At 45.0% G+C, this 16,588-nt stretch overlaps 8 protein-coding genes across 9 annotated transcripts; 3 read left to right on the forward strand and 5 right to left on the reverse strand.

Moving 5' to 3' along the window:
* Positions 1-154: 154 nt before the first annotated feature.
* Positions 155-1,181, reverse strand: LOC117579590. Its single transcript, XM_034265521.1, has one exon. It carries the CDS (start codon positions 1,121-1,123, stop codon positions 209-211), a length of 915 nt encoding a protein of 304 aa, XP_034121412.1. The 5' UTR covers positions 1,124-1,181; the 3' UTR covers positions 155-208.
* A 73-nt stretch (positions 1,182-1,254) lies between these two features.
* Positions 1,255-2,188, forward strand: LOC117579594 (transmembrane protein 50A). The gene is made up of 4 exons (XM_034265528.1): positions 1,255-1,423; positions 1,482-1,616; positions 1,696-1,825; positions 1,888-2,188. The coding sequence occupies exons 1-4, from the start codon at positions 1,340-1,342 to the stop codon at positions 1,995-1,997; spliced, it is 459 nt and encodes a 152-aa protein (XP_034121419.1). The 5' UTR covers positions 1,255-1,339; the 3' UTR covers positions 1,998-2,188.
* A 1-nt stretch (position 2,189) lies between these two features.
* On the reverse strand, positions 2,190-4,874 carry LOC117579587 (chitooligosaccharidolytic beta-N-acetylglucosaminidase). Its single transcript, XM_034265517.1, has 4 exons — positions 4,794-4,874; positions 4,262-4,389; positions 3,510-4,144; positions 2,190-3,451 (listed from the first exon to the last, which is right to left on the reverse strand). The coding sequence occupies exons 2-4, from the start codon at positions 4,339-4,341 to the stop codon at positions 2,343-2,345; spliced, it is 1,824 nt and encodes a 607-aa protein (XP_034121408.1). The 5' UTR covers positions 4,342-4,389; positions 4,794-4,874; the 3' UTR covers positions 2,190-2,342.
* Positions 4,875-5,362: 488 nt separating this feature from the next.
* LOC117579160 (general transcription factor IIE subunit 2) lies at positions 5,363-6,717 on the reverse strand. The gene is made up of 6 exons (XM_034264918.1): positions 6,544-6,717; positions 6,365-6,469; positions 6,132-6,294; positions 5,782-6,072; positions 5,628-5,715; positions 5,363-5,565 (listed from the first exon to the last, which is right to left on the reverse strand). The coding sequence occupies exons 1-6, from the start codon at positions 6,603-6,605 to the stop codon at positions 5,396-5,398; spliced, it is 879 nt and encodes a 292-aa protein (XP_034120809.1). The 5' UTR covers positions 6,606-6,717; the 3' UTR covers positions 5,363-5,395.
* Positions 6,718-7,181: 464 nt separating this feature from the next.
* LOC117579726 (RNA-binding protein 45) lies at positions 7,182-9,797 on the reverse strand. Of its 2 annotated transcripts, none has more exons than XM_034265724.1 (9): positions 9,431-9,797; positions 9,179-9,373; positions 8,736-9,112; positions 8,611-8,674; positions 8,446-8,543; positions 8,194-8,300; positions 7,965-8,135; positions 7,833-7,906; positions 7,182-7,535 (listed from the first exon to the last, which is right to left on the reverse strand). In XM_034265724.1, exons 1-8 carry the CDS (start codon positions 9,745-9,747, stop codon positions 7,835-7,837), a joined length of 1,401 nt encoding a protein of 466 aa, XP_034121615.1. In that variant the 5' UTR covers positions 9,748-9,797; the 3' UTR covers positions 7,182-7,535; positions 7,833-7,834. The 2 variants fall into 2 exon arrangements, with proteins under 2 accessions (XP_034121615.1, XP_034121614.1); XM_034265723.1 differs by having other exon boundaries at positions 8,425-8,543.
* A 147-nt stretch (positions 9,798-9,944) lies between these two features.
* On the forward strand, positions 9,945-10,786 carry LOC117579457 (protein twisted gastrulation). The gene is made up of 2 exons (XM_034265344.1): positions 9,945-10,127; positions 10,346-10,786. Exon 2 carries the CDS (start codon positions 10,352-10,354, stop codon positions 10,727-10,729), a length of 378 nt encoding a protein of 125 aa, XP_034121235.1. The 5' UTR covers positions 9,945-10,127; positions 10,346-10,351; the 3' UTR covers positions 10,730-10,786.
* Positions 10,787-11,132: 346 nt separating this feature from the next.
* On the forward strand, positions 11,133-12,438 carry LOC117579405 (ribosome biogenesis protein BRX1 homolog). The gene is made up of 2 exons (XM_034265284.1): positions 11,133-11,319; positions 11,383-12,438. The coding sequence occupies exons 1-2, from the start codon at positions 11,206-11,208 to the stop codon at positions 12,331-12,333; spliced, it is 1,065 nt and encodes a 354-aa protein (XP_034121175.1). The 5' UTR covers positions 11,133-11,205; the 3' UTR covers positions 12,334-12,438.
* On the reverse strand, positions 12,339-16,090 carry LOC117579404 (CTL-like protein 1). The gene is made up of 9 exons (XM_034265283.1): positions 15,839-16,090; positions 14,920-15,296; positions 14,704-14,858; positions 14,412-14,644; positions 14,050-14,350; positions 13,428-13,707; positions 13,203-13,365; positions 12,924-13,145; positions 12,339-12,867 (listed from the first exon to the last, which is right to left on the reverse strand). The coding sequence occupies exons 1-9, from the start codon at positions 15,953-15,955 to the stop codon at positions 12,637-12,639; spliced, it is 2,079 nt and encodes a 692-aa protein (XP_034121174.1). The 5' UTR covers positions 15,956-16,090; the 3' UTR covers positions 12,339-12,636.
* Positions 16,091-16,588: the final 498 nt, after the last annotated feature.

Here is a 16,588-nt window from a genome sequence, read left to right on the forward strand (position 1 = left end):
TTCACTCAGCCGGCTTACAACAAATATATGTATGTATACATATACATAAAAATTATATATCTATACAATATGTATGTCTGTATATCGTGTACGATAATAAATATTTTAAATTTAAATGTTATTCCTTCGAAAGGGAGCTAAAATTCGCATTCAATTCGGGTCAAAACATTTTATTTACTCGTATTCTTAGATTATTTTACATTATCTGCTAGTTTGCCTCAAGTTTCTTCAACTTTTTCGGAGTTTTCGGTACTTCTCCGTTTCCTGCTTTGCGCTTGAGCTTATCCTTCGGCTTGCGCTTCTGCTCTTTGGTGTTGAAGCGTAGCTGCAGCTTGGTGCCGGCCAGACTGAGGTCCTGTTTGATGGCCTTGCGTGCATCGAATGTGGTGGGCAGTGTTACGGTCGCTGCACTGAACTCCCGGAACTTTCCCTTGCCCGGCTTGATTTGAATGTCAACCGCATTCTCGAACAACTGGCGCACCTGCGCCACGGAGCTTGTCTTGGGCAGGTTCGTGATGACGACGGACGATGTGAAGTTGCCCTTGCGTAGGCCCTTTTTCGCTTCACGCTTCATTAGGGACTTGGTTCTCTTGTTCTCCACGGAAAGCTGCTGTTTGGTCACCAGTGCATTCACAAACTCATCCGAATCGGTCTTCGGTAGAGAGACGAAGATCCCCTTGAACGCCGTATCAGTTTCTATAGATGTTTTGATATCTCCGAGAGCTTTATCGCGATCTTCCTGTGATTTGAAGTCAACCAGGCAAAAACGAGCGTGCTTTTGGCGCGGCTTTGTCGATTTGGATACCAGAGGGTGGAGGGACTTGACCTTCGCCTGGAACTCCTGCTCGTCTTCTGGTATCTTCTGGGGAAAGCGAACATAAAGGCGCGTGCCCTTAAGTTTATCATACTTGGTCTGGATCTTTTCTTCAATAATCTCTGCTCGGCTCTTGGTTGGTGTGGCTGTCTCCTCATCGTCGGAAGATTGTTCCGCGTCGTCGTCGTCTTCATCGGATTCTGTGGAGCTGGCTGCCAAATCTGGTTCGCTTTCGTCTTCAGACTCCTCAGAGTTCTCGGCAACGAGCTCGTCCGATTCTGAAGAACTTTCTTCCACCGTTTTCTTCATATTTTTAAAATAATTTGTTAATGTTTTCGATCGCACGTGTTTCGCAGCAACAACAAGAGCTCGATGGTATCGATGGGCGAAAACCTCATCATCGATAGCCCTATCGCATCTACAGACGACGGCTATCGAGCACTACACATCTCTAAGCCATTGTTGTCATATCTCGACCGAGTGTAAAATAAAAAAAATTGTTTTAATTACGTTCCAAGTACAATAATGGGCGTGTTAGAGAATGTCAAGGATTGGTTCACATCAGACACCTCCAGGAATAAGAATTCCTCGCTTATAGCTGGCCTATTGGTACATGTAACATCCACCCCAAAAACTAGACTTTTGTAACAGTGCAAATTTTGTTCAGTTTTTTGCAGGATGGTGGATCCTAATCGATGCCATGTCTTCCGACGGCGGTCACCAAATTACCACAGGATATGTCTTCATAGGCATATTCGGCACCATCAGCTTCTGTATGGTGAATGCGGTCAAAGGGGAGCATGTAAGATGAGTGCAGTCCAGTGCATGTCCATAGTGTATATAGAAAATGACTCACTATTTTTACGGTTCGCTCTGGTTAGATTTCCGAAGATAACTCCTCGGAGTCCGGGGCCAGGATTGCCAGGATTTGGCTACTGGTTGGCTTTGTGATGGGCTTCGCCTCCATAATAGCTGCCATTTGGGTAATGATTGACGATTTCATCAACAATGGTGAGTGCAAAACGTGTGTCAAGGGAGAGCAATAGAATTTATCAGTAAATGTAACCCATTAGATAAGAAAGAGGCCTGGCTAGGCGTCGCCCTGCTTCTACAGAATGTCTTCATATTGTTCGCCAGTTTGGTCTACAAGTTCGGGCGCAACGAGGAGGAGTGGAACGAATAGAGTCATCCATCGTTTGCTGCATATAGGAAATCGCTGCTTTTAGTATTTAAATCCATACGTACAACATATTCAAACAGTCCACAAGAATTATGTCGGCGGCAGAGGCCATCTCCCACCGCCTCATCCCTGTTTTAATACATAATGACACACGTATAATCTCATTTATAGAATACTAAATAATCGACAAGTCACTTGCGTAAGGTCACTTTCTGGGCTGCAGTTTATTTCAGACAATTAAAACTACGACGAGCAGCAAGCCGAGATGACTGCCGCTCACCCGATGCCCACTGCACTGGCTATTGCTATAAGAACATGGACTGTAATCAAAGAATATTTTATCGCTAATCAAGCTTGTGCATCATACGCGTCAACGGGGCATTCGCGCTCATTCTGCAGACACCACTGGGGCTGCAGAGCCTCGGCTCCCAGGCCGTTCTCCACCAACCGCTCGCGGTGCAGCAGCAGACGTGACTCCGCCTGTTTCCAGCTCTCGTTGGGATTCGACCAGAGACGCTCGGCCAGGGCACTGCCACGCGGCCAGAAGCGGTTGTCCAGCGTATGCTCATCGATTTGCTCCGACCAAATGGCTGCTTCGGCGCCCAGCACATGATGCTCATAGTCGCCGGCAATCTCCGACATGGTGTTGTCGTACACCTTCTGCCAGCCAATGTAGGGGGAGCACCAGTTGTTGCCGTCGCTCACCCAACCAGCTCCGCCACAGTCAAAGTAGAGGGCGTCGTAGTTGGAGACAATTGTCTTGAAGCCACGCTTCAGTATCTTCTTCACCTTTGGATCGCCGCCGGTTGTCCAGATCTGGATAATATAACGCTCCGGATTCAAGTACTCATCGATAAAGGGCTCCTCCGTGAGGTGACTGGTCCACAGAATGATGGGCGTTTGTGTTCCATTGGCCACAGTGTCCACACGCTTGAGCGCCTCGGTCTGGAAGTGTCCCCACAGGCGCATAAAATCGGCAGTCTCGAGGCCCCAGCCTTGAGCCTTCATCCATTGACGGATTGGCAGACTGCAGTTCCAGCAGCTGGTGGACACTTCGTCGCCGCCCATGTGGAAAACATCTGGGCTGAAGAGCTCCCACATCTCGCTATAAATGTCCTCTAGCACATCATAGAGGCCATCCACAGTGGGATCCAGCTGTCCGCAAGGCGGCTCCACGCAGAAATCCTTCCAGGGCTGAGCATTGAAGCAGGCCGTCATATTCTTGTGCTGCCATCCCTCGCCGACGTGCGCCGGGGCGTCGAACTCTGGCATCACGCGGATACCACGCACGCGACCGTACTCCACGACCTCGGCCACAGTGCGCTGGGTGTACACCTGGCGGGGCGAATAGGCACCCAGCTTGTAGAGCTCTGGCCGCTTACGCACCTCCAGGGGGAAGCTGTGAGAGTCCGTGATGTGCCAGTGGAAAGTGTTTAGCTTAACCAAGGCCATGCCGTCTGCAAAAAAGTGAACCATTAAGTGGATTTCAGTGGGAAACAGTTACCCAAGACGTACCCAGAGTTCGCTTGATTGCCTTCACGGAGTAGTAATTGCGAGAGGTATCCAGCAGCAGGCCGCGCCACTTGAACGCGGGAGCATCGCTGATGGAAGCGTTGGCCGTCACTTGCACCTCGCGCCTTAGGTCATCGTAGACAATCAGTTGGGAGAGTGTCTCCAGGCCATGCCGGGCACCAAAAAAGTTGCTCGCAGCTATGCTGGCCACCACATGGCCGGACGGATCGGTGTCTACGTCTAGACGATAGCTTTCATCCGTGTCCAGGGTAAGTTTGGCCGGCGCCACATCGTCAGGCGTGTTGACGTTGACGGTGAGGCGATAGCCGCCCCTTGTGAGAATCTTGCGATCGGGAATTTTGGCATCAATCATATCCATCCAACGATTTTCGGCTGCCTTCCATAGCTTTTCCTTGCGTGCGATGCCTGTGATATTGAAGTCAATGAACGAAATGTCCACTTGCCGCATTAGTGTGTCCAGCCGAACCGCTCCCGTGGGCTTGGGCCACAGCGTGCCAATTGAACTGCCGCAGAAGAGCCGGCAGACGGGCAGCGAGATTGCCTTGGAGAAGTTCTCCTCGCTCAGCTCCACCTTCCGGCACAGTCCAGCGCGGCATTCATAGCCATACACAAGGTCTCTGCAGGAAAAACAAAATCCAAACAAAGGGAAAGTTCGTACATTGCCCCCAATCACACACATACCAACACATTTTTCTGTATGTATGTATGTATGTGTATGTTTTGCTCCAACTTACTCAGATGTGTGTGCCGTTGTGGGTGCAATAATGGCCGCCAGGAGCAGCAGCAGGGCCACTGGAAGTGCAGTCCCCTTCATATTGTCAACGTTCAAAGGCGAGAAACGCTGAAAGTCAACTGGCGTAAGCTAGAGGAATACCAAACGAACATGCACATAATAATTGATTATTTCAAAACAAGTTTTGGCCGCTGGCGGAGGCCAAAGAACGTGGCAGAGCTCTTTACAGCACGTCGAATTTCGTATACCCTTTCTCTAATATTTATTAACTCCTATGGCAAAATTGTTGAGGCTGATAAACAAGAGGTAAAATGCCATAGATATAATTTATGTTGTATCCTGAGATTTAAAAGTCCAAATTTTGAACAAAAATGCTAAAAATATGATACATTTTGGATTTTGAAAGCTGAATACTTCCCATTGAATAAAACTCTTTACATCCAGAAGAAAAGTATTCTTTAAACAATTCCAGAACAAACAAACCATAAAAAAAGGTCTTGGGTAGTGTAATTATTGAATTCCTCTGCACTCACTTTCTAAGTATTCCAACTGGCTATGCAGGCACTTCACTGTAGACTGAATCTATTTGCCTTTCGTTGTTGCCAATTTATTCGCACGGCATCAGCATCGATTGCCAACACACATGGGCCTGTGAAGCACTCAAAAATACAACAGCAGAAGGGAAGAAGAAGGGGTCGCGCTGGTATGTCAAGACAAGATTACACGCCTTTGCTTTTTAACTATCTTTCGCTGCTCTTGATGTCGTATTTCTAAGTTCAAAGCCATTGGTACTGGAAGATAGCAATCGGGTTTGGTTTGGTTCCTCGTAAATCATTCGGGGAAACAGTCACACTGAGAACTGGAGCACCCCGCGAAAGTTCTCAATGAGATTGTGCATAGGCAAATAAATTTATAATGCTTGCTTTTAAAGCTATTTTTGTGTCGGTAGAGTACTCTACCTAGGACGAACTCTAAGAGTTAATATTTCATAACAAGTCATAAGGTGTGCTGAGGTTCGAAGTCCTGTTGAAAGAGCTACTATAATATAAAAGATCTTTCATGGTAATAAGATTCGGTGTTTTCATTATGTACTCTTGTTTTGAATGGCCTTATCTTCTAGTATATAACCTAATTTCTATGTAGGATTAACGCCCTTAAGTGTTAGGGTATTATCCTCGTATATTTCCAGCACATCAGCCAAATGCTCGTTGTCTCTGGGCTTCTTGAATTGTCGCTTCTTGTTGGCAGCCTTCTTGCGTTTTGGAACAGGTTTCTTGAGGCCATGATCTTGCATGGAACGTATACCTGTGGGGACACCAATGTTACGATAAAATCAGACGAATCTTTACGTATTTGTTCGGTTTTACCTTGCTTCTCGAGATACTCGTCGATTTTGGCATCGTCCATGGCATCAACAGTGGCCGAACGCCAGAGTTTTTGGAATTCATCATCCACCTGTGGGCCCAATTTCATTGCATAGATAATTAATTGAAGCTTAAGCACACGTAGCTCAAAGCTCACCGAAAAATTGGCCGTTCGATCGTTGTAAAATAATATTTTCTTCTTGTCAATGGGTCTGATGATAAAAAGTATTTCTGCTGCACGATTTTTCAAGACTTTCTCGCAATGCGGCAGGGACTCCTGCACATCCTCCATCAGTATGCCGCCCAGGCCTTTCAAATCATGCTGCTTCAGCAGTCGCATCAGAGTTTTGCCATCCTTGATTTTGTAGACGGGCTTGAAGCTAAACTTTGTGCCACACGGGCTGACTTCAATCTTTGGGTTGTTGTTTAGCGCTTCGCCAGACAGCCACTGCAATGGATGGTGAGTTATCATACTGCCAGCGTGGAAGGAGTTATCATACTGCTTACATTTTTAACAGATTGGCCAATATCCAGTTGGTTGGTCTCGTCAAGAATTTCCTCAATCTGCAGCGGATGATCATCACCGTCCTGGTGACGGGTGCGCATAAACTTCACTATCTTGGCCAACACTCCAAAGCGGTACTGCGAGCTGCCAGACATGGTTTTGTACCTAAAAGTGGATCATTTCCCCATGGAACGTACTCTGAGTGTGGACACGTCAATGAGGATTTTCAACTTACGAAGATGAGTCCAGCTTTGGAGCTGTTGGCGGACGCATTTTCCTTTTGGCGTCATCACTGGGCGGCGGTGGCTGAGGTCTATCTGGCTTTGCTTTCTTCTCAACGCTGTGGAGACAGGATGGAAGAGGTTCAGTCTCATTTACAAAGGACCATCAGGGAAATAGGAAGGGGTAGCTTACGTGGGCGTGGCCATTGCCCGTTTTTTGAAGGCCTCGCGTTCGCGAAGCAGCGCTGGATCCATTTTGCTTGATTTGTGGGTCTTCGCTGATAAATTTAACTTGTTTTTGCTAAAATTGTAATAATTTACAGAAAGAAAACAAAAAACCAACACAGCTGGTAGTGTGCCGGGCTGCCAACTTGTTTAGATTTGCAACGCCAGGGCTGCATTGTTTTTTGTCGTGCCAGTTGGCAGCACCACATAAATACATGTTTGTATACCCTGCCTATACAACAAAGCCCATTGTTTTTAGCATCAAATTAAAACAAATGCGAGTTTGTGTGGTTTTTCCATTTATTAATATCTTTTTAATGGCTTACACAATAAAATATTGATTAAAATATGTCATATATATATACTTGTAAATATATGTATGTAATTTATGCATGATTAATTTCGCGGTTTCGCGAAGATGAATTGAGACTTGCACGCGTTTTGAATTGCATTTTCTTGTTTCTTTATCATGTCGTAATACGTTAGTATGTAAATAGTACATGGTAGACAGAGTTCGTATATGTTTTGTAGCTTGCTTCGTAACGGTATTGCGGATAGATCCGATAGTCCCCTAGCACTGTTGGTGTTGGTGTTGTTGTTGGTTGGTTGGTTGGTTTCGTTGGCTCCGTTTACGGTCTGGGTCTTGCTACGAGTACTCTGTATGAGAGCCCACTTGAGTTGTTAGTCAATTGTACGGGTACGGGTGGATTCGTGTTGCCTGTTTGTCCTCCGTTCTCCGTTCTCCTGTCAGCGTTCGACGTTCGGCGTTCTCCGAGTCTGTATCGCTTTTTCACTGTGTTCTTGGTTCTGCGTTCTTGTTGCATTCCGTTTTGAGTGTTTTGGTTGTTTGGTTGTTGGTTGAGTCAGTTGAACTGTGTTTGATTGGACTGTTTTTTTTCTCAAGTTAGTAAAGTACTCGTACATATAGTTCTCTGTAAGTTCATTTTGTTGTCAGTGGGTCTGTGGAAATAGAAAGATAAAAATGTGTTGTTCTTATTATGTTCACAGTCAGAGGCACCGCATCGTCAATGGCCCCAATTGCGTGCTGGGAGGTAGGTACGAATACCAATACGAATCAGTAGACTGTCTGAACAAAAGCGTTAGGCATATGCATAATTTCAAATGTGTAAATCGAGTCTTATATCAAGATTATATACTAAAGACTTACCTCATACCATGGCACCACCACACTCATTCCAACTATGGCTAAATTAATACATCGAGGCGAAATCTGAGTATCTTAAAGCTCATACTTACACTTAGTTTCGTCTCAAACGTTTCCTTCCGCCATCACCATCGTCAGATCCACTTCGCTCTTCAGCTTCCATAACCTGACAGACAGTATTCTCTTTTAGACATGTTTCGTTTCAATATTAAACCATTTTGTACCTTAATTTTAGTGCCGCATATTTCAGCACCGTTCAGTACATGAATGGCCCTTTGGGCACTTTCACACTCTGCGTACTTTACGTAGCCACAGTTCTTGTTGGGCAGCAAATAAACATCGATGAGCCCTTTCCAGCACGAGAAAATGTTCTTCAAAATGGAATGCGGTAGATTCTGTCAAAGGATAATTATTTACTGTACGCTCCTCAGATATATGTAGCTGTCCACCTACCGCTGAGAGCACAATGAAAAGTCGTTGGGCAACTTGTGCATCGGGTGATGCTAAAGGCTGGGCAGGTGGCAGGGGCACATTGCATATGGCATCCTTTTTGGTGCGTTCTGAAATTCGGTAAATATTAGAACATGACAAAAGGTAAAAGCTTCCTACAAGCAGTAGCAATTAAACTAAAAGCAAATGGTGAACTTAAGTGGTAATTAATTTAGTGTTAGTATCGGCATCTACCCCTAGAAGCTTTTTTCGTACTGTCAATAAATGATGTATCCATCCGTGCAGAGCTCATGCCGTTCACTTTGACAATGATTCGCTCGCCCATGGGGTACTCCAGTCCGTGTAGTTTGTCCCTGCAAGTACGAAAGATGCAATTAATGGTATGAAAAGCTCTTTCCAGATGTATATAGATGCACATACTTTGCATAGATAGCAGCTTCGGGATTGTCGTACACAACCATCGCTTCATTGGTACGTGGTCCATCTGAAATGCATTTCAGAGTTAGTTAGATGAAGATTTGTATTGATAGATTTTGGGTTCTTACGTTCGCGCATTATTTGACAGTAGTCTAAGCCGGGTATGATGTCAAAGAGTCGCCAAAGCTGATCCTGATTTACACAGTTGCTGACGGTTACCTCTAGGCACGATGGCTGAGCGACCGGCACATTTTGCATGCGCAAGAAGGCGGACATGTCATTGTTCGTGGAAGTATTCCAATCGTTGTTGAAGCTGCCGGCCCCACTGCTGGCGCCATTGTTGTTATAACTGGAGCCTCCACGTCCAGGATTGCTGTACACGGGATTATCCTCGGCCGGACGACCGTATTGGTCGCGTTGTGACCGCGTTGAGCCCTTGGGCTCGGCAAACACAGCCTTGTACTTGGGCGAACAGTTCTCAAAGGCCACAGCAGCGTAGTAGAATCTGATGGAAATATAATAAATACATTAGCGATCAGTGACTCCTTGGTCGTGCTATTTTCACACGCACTTTGTGAAGCGAACGTAGCCAAATCCTTTGGGATTGCCATTGTTCTTCTCCCTGACAATGGTGACGGATTCCACCTCTCCCCATTGAGCAAACTCGTCCCGTATGTCATCTTCTGTCGCAGTCTTCGGTATCACAATAAACAGTCTCACGTATTTTTCCTGCTCGTTTTCCGACTTATTTGAGCCTTGGTTACGACTGAAATTGCATTAACATAATCAAATTAGAAATCTATAATCCCCAATTATCACTTACTTTGCGGCAACCAGAACCTTCAAGGTTCTGTCCATTTTTCCAATAGTCTTGCCATTCATTTCCTCTTGGGCCTTTGCCGCATCAGAGGTTTTTGAGAACTTTACGTAGGCAATGCCTTTGTTCTCTTGGGTGTGCTTGTCCTTAACCACCCATATATCTTCGATGTCGCCATAGGCGGAGAACGCTTCACGGAAGTCATCCTCTGTATGCGCCTTATTGCATATGATGAAGAGCCTGGACATGGGCGGATCATCGTCGTTTGAATAGTCCTGGCCGCCGCGTCCTCCGCCTCGAGATTGGGAACGATAATCAGACATATTAATTATTTTCTCAACTTAGAAAATTTTCGCGCTAGCCGCTGTTTTTGCTGGCGTATACATAAAATCAGGGTTATCGATAAAGTATTCCGGAATATACCACAATATACCTTATAATTTTAAAAATATATCGAATATCATAAATCGTTTTACTCGATTTTGATGTTCTATTTAATATTAGCAGCTAGTTAGGACTTTCAGTGCAAAAACTATAGTTTCATGTGATTGATGAATCAATTGTCTGTGGGCTGATATTCTCAGTGACTCAATTTCGTAGTTAAAAGTATATAATATACCATAAATGGTCACTGTCCGATTGCAACGAGCGAATTTTGGGTCCAGCGTCCAACACTGATCATTTGAACATCTTGAAAAAAAAGGTAGGCTTGCGAGATAGAGGCAACAATTTAATCTCTTGGTGACAGATGTTTATCTTATTCCTACCTGCCGAATAGTACTTTCTACCTGGCATTGTGGAATTGTATTTATAAGACAGGCCTACCAAGCATCTAAACGACTTAGTTGCAATTAGTTATTCAGCATGAAAACATTCATAGACCTGCTTATAAAAACCCTATTTGCGTTTTCCTATTTACAGTCTGTTATGGCGGACTTGGCGCAATTGCAGAGAAAATCACACGCTGAGGAATTTGAGGGAGCACCCGCCTTATTCAGAGCCATGGCATCCTCTCCAAACGATGGCTACACCTACAATTGGAGCGTCGTATCATTTCCGACAGATGATTATGACAGTTACGATCCATCCGAGTCCCAGGTCAACTGTACGGTTCTTTATTTGGATCAGTGCACATCCTGGAACAAGTGCCGCCAAACATGTTTAAAGACTGGAGCCACCAGTTACAGATGGTTCCACGATGGCTGTTGCGAATGTGTGGGCGAACATTGTGTAAATTACGGTATAAATGAAAGCAGGTGTCGCATGTGTCCTGAGCCGGGATCCGATGACGAAGACGAGGATTAAAAACATACATTTCCGAATAGTTTTAAGCTGGAAGAAAATAAATCTAAAAATATTAAATTAAAATGATCAGTGTTGGAAAATGCAGTTTGCATTTAGAATACAAATAGAACGTGCTGTTTGTCCACCCCTGGTTGACCTTTTTAGGTTTAACTTTATTTAGCAATCAATCCAATAAAGATAAATTATGAAAATCAGCCAATCTTGTGGAGAATTCAATGATGATTCAAGTAAAATTACAGTTTTAAAGCTGAGAGTCCTAACCAGCTGGTTATATTACACAGAAGACAAAGTCGAGGAACATTATTTTATATTTACGGTATATTTACAGTATATTTTGAAAATGAAATGATATATTTTGGTATATTTCCGAGGGTCTGTCGGTATATTTTGTCATTAATTCCGCGGTCACACTCAAACTCCACGTTGTTTTGGAGCGCCTTTTATTTTAAATCACGAAATCATTAAAATAAAGTGAAATGGGTCGCAAATTCCAAAAGAAACAGAAGGTCGATCAGCTAGAGATTGTGCCGGTTGATGAAAATCCACCGCTGCCTCCACAGAGGAAATCCGACGATGTTATTCCCAAAAGAGTAAGCCGCTTATAAAAATTCAATCTCATGGCACTGCTAAAATGTAGGCACTTGATCTTGCAGGAAAAGTGGGTGAACAAACAGCGTGTGCTGGTCTTCGCAGCTCGTGGCATTAGCCACAGAGACAGACATTTAATGCGGGACATCAAGACCCTAATGCCGCATCATCGGGCCGAGTCAAAAATGGAGCGTGCCAAGACGCTCTCGGTGGTGAACGAAATGTGCGAAATGAAGCACTGCAACAAGGCCATGCTCTTTGAGGGGCGCCGTAAGCGGGACCTGTACATGTGGGTGTCCAACACGGCCGGCTCCGAAGGTCCATCAGCCAAATTCCTTATCGAGAACATCCACACAATGGCCGAGCTGAAGATGACCGGAAATTGTCTGAAAGGCTCGCGTCCACTGCTCTCGTTCGACTCCAAGTTCGATGAATTGCCGCACCTGAAGCTGCTCAAAGAGCTCTTTGTGCAGACCTACTCAGTGCCCCACCATCATCCCAAGAGCCAGCCGTTTGTGGACCATGTTTTCACCTTCACCTACCTGGACAATCGCATCTGGTTCAGGAATTTCCAGATACTTTCCGAAGACGGTGGCCTTTCGGAGGTGGGACCACGCTACGTGATGAATCCCGTCAAGATATTTGACGGTTCCTTCACCGGCAAAACCCTATGGGAGAATCCCGACTATGTCAGCCCCTCCAAGCAGCGACAGATCCTGAAGAAGTCGGCCAAGGATAAGTACGTGAACCGTGTGGAGCAGAAGGTGCAGCATGAGGCGACGCGACCAATCAACGCATACGACGGCATCGACAACGAGGAACTGTTCGACGATGAAGATCCCATAGCGACAGCCAAGATCCTGGCTGCGATAGCCAAAAAGAAGCAGCAGGAAAAGGAGCAGAAAACGCCAAAGTCAGCGCTGACCAAGAAGATCAAGGAGAAACAGCTGAAGGCCGTTAAAAAGGTAATTGACCAGAAGAAAGCAAAGGTACACAAACGTGCAAAAAAAATCTAAATATCTGATGTTAGAAAATACATTTAATTACAAAACTTTTAAACTTTATAAACACCTTCATACACATACAAATTGTGGGTACTTATTTTGAATATCAATAGACAAGATTACGTGTTACTATTCGCTGTCACTGTTTGGGCTTTGTACGTCGCGACGGAGATAGTCCTTAGACTGGGGCTATAACATAAGTATCTATATATATAAATATTAATATATTAACATCCTAGTGAGATGTGCGTTGAGTTGCGGAGAGGCTTGGAATAAATATAAACGAAAGAAAGCATCTTTGTGGCGCCTGGAGCGTTACTCTTCCGACATGGGAGCAACCTCTGGGTCAGATGGAGGGAGTCGTGTAATACTGAATGGCTGCTTGTTGATCGGCATCATCTCTACCACCTGTATGGGCGGCTCCTCGCCGGGCTGCAGCGGCTCCTCGCCAACCAATTTGGCCAAATTGCTTTGAGCCCAACGACCAGCGCGGCCATTGATTTGTTTATCCTCGCAAACGCACAGGAACAACGTGTCCACCACCATCTATTGGGGGAGAGAATCATTATTGGTGATAATACATTCCAGCATGGATAACTCACCTCAAAGAGCGACAGAATAATGTGAGCGATGAAGAATGAAAATATTATAATGAGTATTACGGGGGCCATGTAGAAGTTCAGACCCGGCTTGTCCTTTAGCATGAAAATGCCAATCAGGCCGGAGAGAGCGGCCACCACAACCTTGCCCAAAAAGAGAATAAAGTCGCCAACGCTGTTGATTGTGGCCACTTGCAGGACATTGGTGGCCATGGCATTCCAAGCCTACAAAAGGAGAGATTTTAGATACCTCTCGTAGGATTGTCTCCAGCTCAAACTTACGATTCCAGCAGCTGGACAAAAGTTAATCGACTCGATGGCCACAACGGTGTATGCATTGTGATTGAGAAAGCGAATGAACTTCTCCAGCAGCCAGAAGCCACAGATGCAACACTTTAAGCAGCAGGCAGCACACTCCGAGCCCTTGTCTTCGCCCTTCTTCAGCCTGGAATAGGAATATCAAACGTGAATAGTTGCTATAAATGTTCTAGATGCTGTGCAACTTACTTGGCATACAAATAGGTGAGTATAAGGCGAGGAATCTTGAAGATAGTGATCACAAATGAACCTTTGGCCACTGTACCCAAATGATATTTAATCAATTTGCCAATGGCATACCATGTGGGCGTTGTGGTGGGCTTGCCAAAGTACCAAAAGGCGACAGCGGCGGCCAGTGCAAACTGCTGACAGGCAAAAATAAACTCCACCGTCCAAATGAGACCCACAACATAGATCCAGAACATGCTGCGCAGGGCACCAGCATCGGCATACTCTACGCGGGCAATGGCTGTGACAAACGGGGATTAAAATTAATCAAACTGAGGCATGGGGTACAGTCATTCAAGGGAATTGATTATTGTATGTACACAGTAGATCCGAAAGTGATTTAGAAAAGAGAAAACACTCAAAAATATGTACAGAGTTTGAAGATGGAACTCGGTTGTGCCTTTAGCGAAAATCACTTACTTCCATTCAACCCATAAATCACACACACAAACAACAATACAAAAGAAATATATGTTAGATGTGTTTTGGTTAAGATTCAATTAGCACTGCTCCAAAGCCAATTATCAATAGCACCTGGCCAAGAAATGAGTTCATCTCGACGCCTCTCTTCGTCTCTACTTACTTCTCTGATCGTTGAGGCTGGTATTGTTGCTCACAAACAACGCATTGGGAGGCAGCGGCTGCTGATGTGCGGCCGTGTTGTCAAACGGCGCAATGGGACTCTGACCCGGAGAGCTGGCTGTGGCCAGGCAGATGACAACCGCAACCCAGAAGCTGAGGAAGGCAATCAGCACAACGAAAGCCAAAAGCGGAGCAATCAAAAGACCCGGCAGATTCATCATGCATTGGCCAGCTTCCTCAAAGAGAGCCGACAAGCCAGCCAGTTTGTTCTTTAGAAAATAGATGACAACCAAGAGGATAATCTATAAAAGAGAGAAACACATGAGTAACCATCCATTGAGGCAGTTTATGGGTATAGCAAACCATTGTTATGGTGGCCAGGATGGCCAACGTTAGCACAGCCTGCTGATTGCGCACAAACTCCTCTAGCAGGGAGTACTGTGTGTTCACTTGTCCCGACTTGTACTTGATGTTGTAGTAGGCGTACCACAGGGCAACCGTCAGGCCAATGCTAGCCACAATAACCAGCACACAAATGACCCAGGAGACGATGCGCGAAAGCCAATGCATCATGGTCACCAGAGCAATGGAAATGACTAAAGAAAAATATAATTTATAAAATATTCCAAGCACGCAGTGATTCCCGGGTACATACGCAGGGCTATGCCACAGACCATGGCAATGATGTGCCAGCTGGAGTAAATGTCGCTGAGGAACTGTGCTGCCACATCCCAGTTATTGAGCATCTTGTAAAATTCCTGCACCTTGTCTCCAGTGCCCTTTGGCACACAGCGATGCAGCACAGGCGAACTAAGAGGAAAGCAAACGTTGGAGTATTCAACTGGAATATAAAATAGATAGCAAACTGCACCTCTCGTAGACCGGGAAACTGGGACATGGGCCGAGGAAGTTGAAGGTTTTGCCATCATTGCCCACCGCGTTGAGTTGATCCATGTTGTAGTCATATTTGCACAGATGGCTGCCCGTTTCAGTGTAGTACTGGAGCAGCTCACTGGGCTTGGTCAGCGTTTTGGCGGGGCAACTCTTTACGCATATCTTCAATGACTTCTTCAGCTCCTTCACATCAAAGTAGAAGAGCTCGGGCTTGTCGACGGTGTTCATGCCGGACAGAGGGAACCCTTGGAAACGCTCATTGTGCTTAACTCCACAGGTGTTGCCAAAGGAGTCGTAGCCATTGATGATTCGCAGAGGGTTGCCATAGACAAACGAAAATATCGCAATCACAATCTGAAAAGAAAATCCCTCGGATCAATAGCAATGGAAAGACGGCAGCGCAGAGATAGCCAGCAAATATGTACTGTCCGCCAACGCCCATGAACATGGCATGACTAGGGCCATTATTATAATAATCGGTTTAATGGACGTACCCCATGGATATATGCATATCACATGGAAATGCTTTCATGTCAAGGGAGTGGCGTTTCCAGCAGGACACTGGACACTGGCCTACATTGATTCAGCTCAAAGAGCCAGTGTTAAATCATCGCATTCATTAACAGAATTAACAATTCCATGCTCATATGATGGCAATGGCGATGACGACATGACTCGCTCGCCTAAGTAACAAGTAGTCTGAGTCTGTCGCCTCCACCTCCTCACAGACAGCGCGCCAAGCGTTTGCGCACTCACACAGACACAAAGGAAAGCATTCGCATTCGCATTAAAGTAGATTGATCTCTCACCGCTCGCTTTCACTTTTTTGTATGCACTCTCACGCATATATATCCGCTATAATGCGACAGGCGATCGGAATGTTTGCGTATATTTACCAGAAATAGCCAAAATATAATATAAAGCGCCAGCCAGAACACATCCGTACAGGACCGGTACTTAGGCCTATTGTTTTGTGTCTCGCCCTCCCCATCCTTGCTCTCTGCACAGCCCATCTTAAGCTGAATTCACTGAAATACGATTCTGCCGGCACAAGGCTCCTTATCACAAGACGGTTTGTATATAAAGTTGTAGAATGCCACTTGTTTGTTCTTATTTTGATTTTTGATTCCAACAACAACAACCTAGCGTAGGTGTGTTTCAGTGTAACCGCGAAAAACCACTAAAAAATATACCAAAATATACCTTCTGACTTTAAATACATACCGTAAATATGCGGTAGTCTTAAATCAGATTCCTCGATTTTGAGGTTCTATTTGATATTACTAGCTTGCAAAGACTATTAGCACTGAAACAATAATTTAATCCGATTGAAAAATCAATTTTGATTATTGCAAATACTCTTTTTTTTGGCTTGTATACCTTATGACCTCGTCCTTTACAAATTTGTATTTGATTTTTTCATTCAAATAACCCCTTTTGGAAGCAAGGGATCGATTATTGTATATATATACGATTACATTATCATCGACCGTCGCCTCAATCGAATGTCCGGAAAGTTCCTAAAAAAACAAAGTGCTAAAGTGTTTTAGATCATGTACTACCGGGCAGTAAAGTTATTAATTCTTGGAGCACCGATTTTCCAACTGATTTGAACGATTTGGATCGGAATTCGCTGCCATTGAAAT

The sequence above is a fragment of the Drosophila guanche genome, unplaced genomic scaffold (assembly GCF_900245975.1).
Source record: "Drosophila guanche unplaced genomic scaffold, DGUA_6, whole genome shotgun sequence".
Lineage (NCBI taxonomy): Eukaryota > Metazoa > Arthropoda > Insecta > Diptera > Drosophilidae > Drosophila > Drosophila guanche.

Coding starts and splice junctions, on each gene's coding strand:
- LOC117579160 (XM_034264918.1), bottom strand. CDS start 6,605: ATGGATCCAGCGCTGCTTCGCGAACGCGAGGCCTTCAAAAAACGGGCA. Junction 6,073..6,131: donor TTGGCCAATCTGTTAAAAAT/GTAAGCAGTATG, acceptor CATCCATTGCAG/TGGCTGTCTGGCGAAGCGCT. Junction 5,716..5,781: donor ATCGAACGGCCAATTTTTCG/GTGAGCTTTGAG, acceptor TTGGGCCCACAG/GTGGATGATGAATTCCAAAA.
- LOC117579457 (XM_034265344.1), top strand. CDS start 10,352: ATGGCGGACTTGGCGCAATTGCAGAGAAAATCACACGCTGAGGAATTT.
- LOC117579404 (XM_034265283.1), bottom strand. CDS start 15,955: ATGGGCTGTGCAGAGAGCAAGGATGGGGAGGGCGAGACACAAAACAAT. Junction 14,859..14,919: donor AGTTTCCCGGTCTACGAGAG/GTGCAGTTTGCT, acceptor CTTTCCTCTTAG/TTCGCCTGTGCTGCATCGCT. Junction 14,351..14,411: donor TCCTGGCCACCATAACAATG/GTTTGCTATACC, acceptor TCTCTTTTATAG/ATTATCCTCTTGGTTGTCAT.
- LOC117579587 (XM_034265517.1), bottom strand. CDS start 4,341: ATGAAGGGGACTGCACTTCCAGTGGCCCTGCTGCTGCTCCTGGCGGCC. Junction 4,145..4,261: donor ACAACGGCACACACATCTGA/GTAAGTTGGAGC, acceptor TTTTTCCTGCAG/AGACCTTGTGTATGGCTATG. Junction 3,452..3,509: donor GGCAATCAAGCGAACTCTGG/GTACGTCTTGGG, acceptor ACTTTTTTGCAG/ACGGCATGGCCTTGGTTAAG.
- LOC117579594 (XM_034265528.1), top strand. CDS start 1,340: ATGGGCGTGTTAGAGAATGTCAAGGATTGGTTCACATCAGACACCTCC. Junction 1,424..1,481: donor CGCTTATAGCTGGCCTATTG/GTACATGTAACA, acceptor AATTTTGTTCAG/TTTTTTGCAGGATGGTGGAT. Junction 1,826..1,887: donor TGACGATTTCATCAACAATG/GTGAGTGCAAAA, acceptor GTAACCCATTAG/ATAAGAAAGAGGCCTGGCTA.
- LOC117579590 (XM_034265521.1), bottom strand. CDS start 1,123: ATGAAGAAAACGGTGGAAGAAAGTTCTTCAGAATCGGACGAGCTCGTT.
- LOC117579405 (XM_034265284.1), top strand. CDS start 11,206: ATGGGTCGCAAATTCCAAAAGAAACAGAAGGTCGATCAGCTAGAGATT. Junction 11,320..11,382: donor ACGATGTTATTCCCAAAAGA/GTAAGCCGCTTA, acceptor TTGATCTTGCAG/GAAAAGTGGGTGAACAAACA.
- LOC117579726 (XM_034265723.1), bottom strand. CDS start 9,747: ATGTCTGATTATCGTTCCCAATCTCGAGGCGGAGGACGCGGCGGCCAG. Junction 8,301..8,424: donor TACGAAAAAAGCTTCTAGGG/GTAGATGCCGAT, acceptor ACCGAATTTCAG/AACGCACCAAAAAGGATGCC. Junction 7,907..7,964: donor TATGCGGCACTAAAATTAAG/GTACAAAATGGT, acceptor ACTGTCTGTCAG/GTTATGGAAGCTGAAGAGCG.